Consider the following 10209-nt stretch of genomic DNA (forward strand, 5'->3'; position numbering starts at 1 on the left):
ATAGAAACACCCATTCATTTTGTAGACGTGAAGAAAGAAGCGATTGTGAATCTAGATGAATATCCTGCGATTGCCTGAGCCCGGCGCGACTGCTTCGGGTGATAAAGCACAACCTACCTCGTGTGAGGGCTACGTGACTAAACGAGGGCACTTTCGAAAGTCGTGGCGTGTACGATTTCTGGTTCTGGATGGCTCCAACCTTCAAGTCGCATACTATGAAAGTCGCGCTGCTTGCCACCCACCTAATGGTGAATCAACTATGCCCAAAGGATCATTTTACTTGTCGAATATTGAACCGCATGAGTACGTTATTGGTGTCATGGGTGCAGCTGATCGTCCATTTGGTTTTAAAATGGTTGGGCACGCTCCCAGAAAGGGGTTTGTTGAGCTTGATGTGTTTGTAGAGACTCAAACTGATCGTAACAAGTGGCTTGAAGTTGCCTGTAATGCACTCAAAGCCAAGCGTCAGCTAACGCGTCAGGCCATCGACCAGAGCGTGAGTCCAAACAAAAAAAAACTGTTCGGCTTTAGCGTCCCATCATCCACACAGCCAGTAATGTCGCCTCAGAAGCAGATGCAAACATTAGCAACATCTAAAGAGGGGCTGCTACTAGAGGCACTACGTGAGATTGAAGCTGCAAAACTTGTTGGTCGAGAGGCTTGCAACGAGATTGTTAACCAGGGAGAAAAACTTGATGTCATTGAGCAGGATTTGAGCGCTATCGACCGCGATCTTGATTTTGGCGACAAATTGCTGCACCGCCTTAAAAGCCCCACTTTGCATTTTTTTTCAGACGACACGCGTCCTAAAGTTCCACTTGGTGATCACCCACACCATTCTGGGTCTACCAGTCCTTCTCGCCTTATCCCTGCCATAGAAATTACCAGAGACGCTGGAGTCAGTGACTTGCAGCGGCTAGCGCAAGCTCTTGGAGAACTTGAGGTGCAGGCAGAACTTCTTAACAGCGAATCTGGTCATAGCTCGCAGCAGATTGAGCGGATCGAGCACCATCTTTCACACGTCACTGAACGTGTCGAAAAACAGACAAAGCAAGCTGTTGCAACGCTGAGTGCCGGACCGCGGCTTTTTTAGCGAGGTTTACCTCAGCAAATTACAAATCTACCTTTAAAGTGAAAATTATTGATTTGATACTTACCCTAGCAATGCTCCCATCGTTTGTCAAGACAGATTTCTTTGTAGTACCATATCTTCAGGTGACTAGAAGATAGGGCGTGGCGGACCGCTCTTGCGATCCATAAAATACTGACGACGCAACAGCTGATGGTGGCGCTTATAGCCCGCTTCCATATCCTGTGTCTTCCAGCGAGCGTTTTCATTTCCCTTTTTCTCAAAATCAGCCGCGTTGACGCGCTGGCCATTCCGGTAGATGAAGCGCTGTACTCCTGTATCTGTATGATTTGAATCAAGTTATCTACAAATGGCTGGATAACGCAAAGCTACAAAACACCTACTCGACTCAGTGCGCGGCGTAATGATCTTAAGGTAGCTAAGCGAAGATTGTGCGCGTTGTATAAATTCAGACACTCTGAGAAGAAATTGCAGAGAACTATTAGATCGGGACAGACAAGAAAAATTGACTTCATCCAGTTACTCCTTGGGGTCCGTCAAGTCTTCATGACAGCGAAATTCACGGCGGATCTGGTCGATTGACGACTGCCGCTTGGACTGTGGAAGATTTTGCGCCAAGCGCAGCAACTTTTTATACAGAGGACGCAGTTCCCGCGTGGCATTAGACATTGCAGATCAAAGACAGAGGTACCTAAATGAGACTAAAAGTCTTTTTGATTTAGTTGAAAATGTAGTATCAGATGTTGAAGGCTCTTTTGGCTTTTTATCATGAGCAATCTGACTATCAAATGTGTCAAGGCACCGGAAAGCCGATTGAGTTCTAACAAATAAGTTGACCACTCACTTTATCATACTAAACACCGTTATCTCACCATACCTATCACCAATATGGTGATGTCATATATATTTGATTCTTAGCAATGATTAATTTACACATGCGGAATAATGTTTCGAGGTACAATATTGTCTCTGTGCTTACATAGAATACGGCGCAACTTTCATTGTGTATTAACACTTGTCCTACTCCTTGTTTCTAAAAATGACATACCCATTAGCAAGGCTGAAGCACAACAGCCATGTCTTCCCCACCTTTCCTAGACACCAAGGCTTTTATTACCGAGGTTGATGCAGTTTTTGTAGACTTGCCATGAATAAATCCCTTCGACGTACTTGATTCCAAGCCAGTACCACACAAGCTTACATGAATTCCCACACAAGCTGTAGTCGACCTGATGATGACCATTAGGAAATTCGGTGTAGCAATTGCGACCCGTGATAACCATCGTATTGTTCAACCAGACCTCGCAAGGACCATCCAGCGTATAGCCTGAAGTCACAAACGAATTATTGGTTGGGATAGGCTGCGTCTCCGTCTTGGGGCTAGTAAGCCCACACTCAAAGATAGCCTCTTCCGTTACCTTGTACAACATATCATCGTCCAGCATGGCGCGCAGTGAATTATAGGCGTGATCCTTCATCCAGCTCTGCACCTCGATACTCGTGTTGATGCCTTGTTCCTCTAAATACGCGAGTGCCATACCTTGAAAATCCAGACCGTCTACGACGTAAAAGGGGGCCGGGTACAATACGACCTGACCCTCGCCCAAACCGGCCTCCAGCCGACGATAGCCGTATATGCAATCAAAAAGTTGTCCAAAGAGTAATAAGAGGACACAGGTACACTTCGCGCTATCCATATTGAGCAAGAAAAATTGCAAAATGACAAGTCCAAGTAGTCAGATGGTAGCGGTATGTATGACATTGTACCGGTATTTTGTACACTCGCAAACAAAATGAAGGCTACGGCCTGACCAAAACGACACCAACATCTTTTTTGCTCTTTACATTTAGCAGGCCAGTCGTGCAGCCAAATTAGGAGGTTGATGTTCTTTATATACTCTCCCAAAGCTTTGCGCCAGACCTTACTTTTTAATCAATATCCCCATGCTTTAACTTGGAAAGTTACATGAATTTTACACCTGCCTGTATTACGGCTGTCGGCGTGGTGTTGCTGGTGATGATACTCACGCTGACAACTCCTCGCAAAACTGCTTCGAGGGAATATCCAGTTGATTTGCAATAATTTCAAAGATTAAACTCGTATAAATCTTTCCTACGAGCGATGAAAGTGTAGACAAGTGGAGCTTGGAGCTGCATTACTGCATTCCGGCATCAAAGCATGGGATAAGTTTTTAGCATGTTGACACAGCGCGCAGCGTCAACCATTTTCGGTCGACTAGTACTCTACTAGTCATACGTTGAAGGTTTTGAAGTTTAAAAATTTTTAAAGCTTCGATCTATCTTCTGCCTCACAATGTTTCTGCTCTCCTTATGCAATCAGCAGCTTTGGAACAGATATGAACCATCATCTACGCCATTCATACCGCAGTTGGAGCCACTAGACGACACTTAATTTTGAATTCATCTTAGCGTCATATTGTTGAGAATAACTATCATGCACGGCAATTCTTGTCTGGGCATCCTTTTCGCTGAACTGAATTCAGCACTCTGACGACTTTTTTTTAACAGTACATGCGTGATGCAATCTTGATTAAGCGATCAGCGAGCACCGCTAACGCCAAAATAGTCTTGAAGCGAAATTTGCGAGTAGGGATTACAAATAGAAAAAAAAACTCTTTTAATATTTCTGAGACTCAAAACTTAAGTAAAAAATTTCGCCTTGCAAATAATGTTTTCAATTTACTGTTAGTTAGTTGATCGCATACTTAACTGACGGTAAAGGAATGCCAACAACGAGCACACCCTGTGAGTAGGCTGCACGTTTCGTTGCTAATCTCTCGATGTCTTGCCATTTCGTAAGAAAATAATTTTTTTTTCTCTCAATGAGAGAAACAGCTGCCGGAAGACTAAGAGTTTTGGTGGGTTTTGATCTTTTCAAAATCATCTCAGAATCTTACTTTCTCTTTAGTTTCGTATGGTTGTTCTTAAAAGGGTTTGGGTAATTACTCTGAAAGCATGCATCCAAGATACACCGCAATAAATCGGCAGAATGCGCAATTATTTAACAGAATGAATGCTCCACAATAATTGCCGAGATCTATAGCTTCGTCAATGGCTCCAGCACACAGAGTCATCTTCGCCGTTGTTCTCTGTAAGAAGTCGCGATTGCGAGCGAATAAATAATGCTACATATCATATCTCGTTCCTTGCACGTTCCTGCTTGAAGTTTGTTGTCTTTTAGATGATAGCGTTTCACGATATGCTGTTTCCTCTAAAAATTCAACACCTCAAGTGGTTTGTAGCTTGGTCTGGGACCGGGAGGTACCGGGTTCGATGCTTATAGGATCCGAATCAAGATAGATCAACTAAAGTGGACGAGCAATCACACCCGGTGTGTGATAAGTGGGAGGGGGCTCCACTGACCGAAAAATCCCCATAATTTAATGAAGGGTACGGGACCCGGTCCCAATATGGGTCGGATAGCTACATTATTCCGCGGTAGAGAAAGCCGTCTGGGTTCCGGTAGCTTAAATCTCTATAAATACTCGACAACGATTTTTCGTTTTTATTGGTATTTAAATCATGGCAACGACATAATACTCTGCTTATGCATTTGTCGTTACATAGAAGGCAGTATTTCGGGCGGCAATCCAAGAATGTGGCGATATGTATAAAAAATTTCGGGGCACGATCAAATTTGCAAAATAAATATATCGATGTTATAAAGGTAAATTAAAGAATAGATTATGGTGATATATGCATGAGCAAGCAGTGCGAACCCGTGGCACGGAAAGACTTTGCAGCCGATTCTCAGCTCATTTTCCCCTTTTAAATAGAATTTATGCAAAAAGCGTCATCACTCAGTGCTAGCCTCCCCTTCAAACCAACCAGTCCTTTTCGGCGTTCAAAAACCGCTAGTGTGACCAAAGCATCGAAAAAAGAATCTCAGCAGACTTCGTTTCTGTCATATGCCCCCACAACTTTCAATCTCCTCAACCTAAAGTTAACCTCGCAAGCAATGTGTTTAAAGGTTGAGGGGAACTACAAGAAAGTTTGTGGGCTTAACCTCAGCAACCACCTCCAGTAGTTGCGCCACCGCTACTTTTCGTTACCTCCAAAATTGTAAGCGACTCAGCAGTCATCGGGTGAATGCCTACAGTGTTAACCATTTGATCGTACGTAAACCTTAACCTCATTGCCAAGCCCATGGCCTGCATCACCTCACCAGCATTCGGCCCCAAATAGTGAAAGCCCAAGACAAACTTATCACGAGACTTATCACACACCACCTTTATATAGCATGAATTAGAAGCTGTGCGAGTCTCCGACGACAATGACCACTCGAGCGGGACAAAGTTCGTGTGATATATTTCAATGTTGTCCTCACCATATCGACCCTTGCTGGTCTCTTCTGACAATCCGCAACAGCCATACTCGATCGGGGTGAATACAGTCGTGCACACCTTGTCATAGTCCATCTGAACTGATGAGTTGTTGTACAAACGTTGCGAGAGCAAGCGTCCCGATTGAATAGCCACAGGGGTCAGCTCAGGGGCGTCAACCACATCGCCAATGGCATAAATGTTGGACGTTGAAGTTTGCTCGTTCTTCACCATGATGCGTCCAGTCTTTTCGTTCAATTTGACACCAGCCTTGTCTAAACCTAAATGAGCAACTTCCGGATCGCGGCCCGTTGCATTGAGAACCGTATTGAAAGCTTCTTCGCAGGTCTTGCCTTTTTCATCTACCCACTTCACTAGAAGCTGTCTATTTTCAAGCCTCGAGATGGATTGAGGGACCGTCTTACGAATGAATTTGATGCCCGACTGCACTTCCATGTACTCGCCTATCTTATCAGCCATCTCCTGGTCGAAGCTGCGAAGCAGAATCGAGCGCACCATGACCTTCACCTCGTAACCCATGCCTTTCAAAAATCCTGCACATTCAAGTGCTACATAAGAAGCACCAATTACAAGGGTTTTACCTGGCTCTTTCTCTTTCATCCAAAATATGTCGTCGCTCGAAACAGCGTATTCCCCGCCAGGACAAGTCAACTCCCTGGGTCGACTACCCACTGCGATAACCACATTACGGGTAGTGATCTGTTTGGTACCTTTGCGAGGATGCGAAAGCTTTACGGTGTGCGGATCAACAAAGGAACCCAAAAAATTCTCATACTTGACATTCTTGCTGCGTAGTTTCACCTTGTATTTAAAATTGATGGTTTTGATATATCCGTCTACATTGGCCACCAATTGCTTCCAGTCGAAAACCGGTACTGTTTTCCCCTCATTATCAAATTTCCAGCCAAATCGAGCACTGTCATGGCGTATTATCTCACCAATAAGAGAACTTTGATGTATTAACTTTTTTGGAATGCATCCAACGTTCACGCACGTCCCGCCAAGTCCCCAAGCCGTGCCTTGGGGTGACGGCTTTACATAATCCAGTACGCAGACCTTTTGTCCAAAAGAAGCGGCCTCTTTAGAGCACGCCAACCCCCCCAAACCTCCACCAATGACTACCAGATCGTAGTCGAAGATCGGCTTCTCTTGGACAGCAGTGGAAGAGATCTCTTGATATCGAGATTTAGGTATGACATCATCAGTCTCTGGTATCGCAACACTCTTAGACGACTTACCAGCCACCTCGTCACTGGTATGCATTCCCTGGGGCCGCCCTACTGCGATGCCAGATCGAAAAAAAAGTAAAAGGTCGTCACAGCCGCCCACAAACGTCGTGGGGTTGCTGCTCCACACAAACGGCGACGTTACATGCTTCATTGCCTTGGATTTAGCACCAAAGCTGACAGCAAAGTCCCCCTGGGATGCTTTAAGCCATACCCTAAATTTTTCCCTGTCCTCAAATAAAAGGATTTTGAAGGCCAGGCGGTCCGGATATAGCATTTGCATGGCGGCGACTATCTCCCGCGCCTTGATAAAGGAAGGACAAGTCTTCCATCCAGCGAGGTAGAACGTAGCCAAAGTATCTGACACGACTTCCTGCGCCTCTAACAAGCTACATGTAAACAGAAAAAAGTAGAAGTCGTTAGTTTGGCTCGGTACAGCGGTAAAAATTGAGACGCACTTCACACAAGAGACCATGAAATTTTAGTAAGAGAAAGTGTTGTATTGGATATATTATTTGCCATATGCACAGGAATGGTAGTGTTTTATAAAAATGATAATTGGGTATACACACGCGGTAAAAATAGTATAGTAAGAAACGATGCATAATCTGAAGCTTGGCCACATTGCAAAGTTGCCGTTTGAATTCTCTACTCTTTCTCATGCAAAGCCTTTCTAACGAAGGTGACTGAAACACTACTACAGAAAATAAATTCCATACAACATTCGATTTTCGATCTCCGCCACACGCCATAGCAGCCAACATTCCCGTATTCGCCAATACGCGCGCACTGAATGGAGTTTGCCCCCACCTCTTTAATGTGATAAGGCAGTCACTAGAGAGCCGAGACGTGGCATACCCGCATGAGGCCCTCGCTCGCTCTACAGATATGCCACAAGCACTGCGCTTATCCCGCTGCCTGGGGATAGAGGCCCTACCGAAACGGGCCACGTACAGTACTTGTGCATGCACAAATTTCATTTCTGTGCTGCAAAAAATACAATTTTGTACAATTATGCAGATGTCATGTCACGCTTTTGTGAAATTGTGAAAAATTTAGAAGTATCAAGGCGTATCATATGAAATCAAGAAAAAGACAGAAAAACTAGCCACATTCAGAAATGTTTTCCTAGATGTGCGATGGCTGATGCCAAGGCTCAAGAGATACAAAGACGGTGAGTCGATCAAATTGTTGTTATTTTCTCGATGAGAAACGACAGGAACTCAGCAGTTCCAATGGAAATCTCACGATGGTAATCACACTTAAAAGCGAAGCACCAAAGACGCTGTGAGAAACGGCACCCACAATCTTCGCTGGCAGTTTGAAGATCGTTTCCAAGAACTTGGTCGCGCGAGTATCGATTTCGGCGTCCATAACAGTATTTTGTGGGTACTATATTCTCTTATTGGACTCTTGCAGCGCTGGTCGCATATGTGAATGCCTAGCATTTCACGCGGCAATTCGAATATTTCATGGTTGATGGTGGCACTTTAGTTTTGATATGCGACAGCAATTGTTTGCAATGTACGTTCAAGTGCGACACAACTACATGATCAAGAAGCAGGCCATCACTTATCCGTGCGTTTAGTATCTTTGACGCATTTTCGGTTCGCTGAATCTCCCTATCTATCTGGGCGTCATCGTGATTTTGCGGTAGGATAACTGTATACCCTTTACTAGGGGTGGACACGGATCCCACAACTCATTCAGTGAGGAAATGTGAAGAAAACGTCTATGGCTGGGAAAGTGTCACTGTGACAACTTTCATCGGACAACACAATGAGTATGGTTCGTCACTCGTTTGACGCATGGGACACGCCTTTGTCGGCGGCTCGTTTATCCTCGGGTTTTACAAGAAATTTGTGAAGAGCACCACGATGTGTAGTGGGCGTGTAAGAGCTGTGTAGTAACGGGAGACGAACTAAATTTTCGAAATGCGCTCAAGTTGTGCGCTGAGATTAATCCAGCCTGCTTCGTCAATTTCGTATTATTTCGATACTACATTGAGACGGCAGCATGCATACTAACGCTCTTGGGTGCAGCACAGTCTAAAACACACCCCTGTATAATCTTAGCAGCACGTTAAGAGAGTTTTCCGTTCCTCACTTTTCATGCAACCAGGTCAAAATCAGTGCACGTAGTCGTTGGCTTGAGTCTGCAGCTCTGGTTCTCGAAAACACAAATAGTTGTGTTTCAACTGTATTCTTGTTTGGGTGCAATCACACCATGCACATCTCGTGTGACACACACACACTTCTGTTACCAGGGTACATGTTACCCCGTCATACCCTCTCCCATTAAGATTGAGAACATTTACCGTTCCAATCGACTATTGCCTCAACGAGGCTTGCATGTCCGCTAGACACTGTAACTTGGTTCGTTATAATTAAACGACTTCCGTGCTCAATGAGCCCTGTTTCAACGACACTGAAGTCACCAAGTATCGCTGGTTCTGACAGCGAGCACGGGCAGAGCCCAACTTCGTCCCCCGCACGCGGTGCGATGTCGGACAGTGCGTCCACGGCACCGGGGGGTGAATATCCTAGGCTCAATAAGCACAAGCATCGCGCTCCGCGCACGCTATCAGTGACGAGCGACTTCGTTGGGGATGTGGGGCTGGTCGACTACGAGTCTGACACCCCTTTTCCCGCATGGGATGACGAAGAAGGCGAGCTGCGCCAGCAGCATGATACGAGCCCTGCTCGCGCCTTGCGGACCCCATGTCCGTTCCCCGACTTCTCGTCAACTGAGGGACGTGGTGCAATCACTGATGACCTCGACGGGGAACAGAGGCGGCAGCTTGAAGCTGCCCATAAGGCGGCTCTAAGGCGCGCTTATCCACCGTCGGTCATTGACCCTCGTATAAAAATCGACTTCCGCCCAGCGGATCCCGCTGTGTAAGCGAAGGACGCGGCAAATCGATCGTTACGCTTCCACATCATCTGCCCCCCGGCCAGAGCGGACGATGAACTTGCCACACGGAAAGCTTTTCGAGCTCGTTTCTTGGCCCCACAAGCATTTCCGTTAGACGTTTATCGCACTCGTCTAAGTGCTCAACGAGGTAACTCTCGTGTACCCGCAATGCGGAAAATACCTGTAGTGCTCGCCCCTGGCTTAAAAGCGCTGCAGATGACGAAATGCTCTTTGAGCGATGAGTGCAACGGCACCTGAAACTTTTCTCATTGCATAACCTGCAGCTGAGCCGTAGGAAGAGGACGTGCGTGTGGAGCGACACCACCGCTTTGAGTTTGCCAAACTCAAGGCACGCCATCGACTTCCTTCTGATTGTCGCCCTGCGACGTACGGGTTAAACCCTAATGCTCCCTCGAGCTCTGTGTCTTCGACCGCAAGAGCTCAGGACCATTGCTTGAGCTCAGCTCATGGCCCGTCTACTTCCCTGGCTATTGCCGGGAAGTGCGGGGCGTCTGATGACTCGGGACGTCCTGATATTTCCTATTAAAAGCGTCCACAGTGACTGGGCAATCTTGCCGAAGTGGCGCCTCAAACTCCCACGAGTTTTTGGAATCGG

The 10209-nt window shown here is 46.0% G+C and overlaps 4 protein-coding genes across 4 annotated transcripts; 1 reads left to right on the forward strand and 3 right to left on the reverse strand.

Moving 5' to 3' along the window:
• Positions 1-55: 55 nt before the first annotated feature.
• Positions 56-1093, forward strand: PHALS_06478 (agc rsk rskp90 protein kinase; the record flags this gene model as incomplete). The annotated part of the gene is made up of 1 exon (XM_024719770.1): positions 56-1093. One exon carries the CDS (start codon positions 56-58, stop codon positions 1091-1093), a length of 1038 nt encoding a protein of 345 aa, XP_024585036.1.
• A 126-nt stretch (positions 1094-1219) lies between these two features.
• On the reverse strand, positions 1220-1759 carry PHALS_06479 (Complex 1 LYR protein; the record flags this gene model as incomplete). Its single annotated transcript, XM_024719771.1, has 3 exons — positions 1220-1410; positions 1474-1547; positions 1614-1759. 3 exons carry the CDS (start codon positions 1757-1759, stop codon positions 1220-1222), a joined length of 411 nt encoding a protein of 136 aa, XP_024585037.1.
• A 329-nt stretch (positions 1760-2088) lies between these two features.
• Positions 2089-2787, reverse strand: PHALS_06480 (thioredoxin reductase 1; the record flags this gene model as incomplete). The annotated part of the gene is made up of 4 exons (XM_024719772.1): positions 2089-2123; positions 2180-2319; positions 2392-2417; positions 2509-2787. The coding sequence occupies 4 exons, from the start codon at positions 2785-2787 to the stop codon at positions 2089-2091; spliced, it is 480 nt and encodes a 159-aa protein (XP_024585038.1).
• A 2331-nt stretch (positions 2788-5118) lies between these two features.
• Positions 5119-7202, reverse strand: PHALS_06481 (thioredoxin reductase 1; the record flags this gene model as incomplete). Its single annotated transcript, XM_024719773.1, has 3 exons — positions 5119-6626; positions 6693-7069; positions 7153-7202. The coding sequence occupies 3 exons, from the start codon at positions 7200-7202 to the stop codon at positions 5119-5121; spliced, it is 1935 nt and encodes a 644-aa protein (XP_024585039.1).
• Positions 7203-10209: the final 3007 nt, after the last annotated feature.

The sequence above is a fragment of the Plasmopara halstedii genome, assembly GCF_900000015.1.
Source record: "Plasmopara halstedii genome assembly, contig: Scaffold_2956, whole genome shotgun sequence".
Classification (NCBI taxonomy): Eukaryota; Oomycota; class Peronosporomycetes; order Peronosporales; family Peronosporaceae; genus Plasmopara; species Plasmopara halstedii.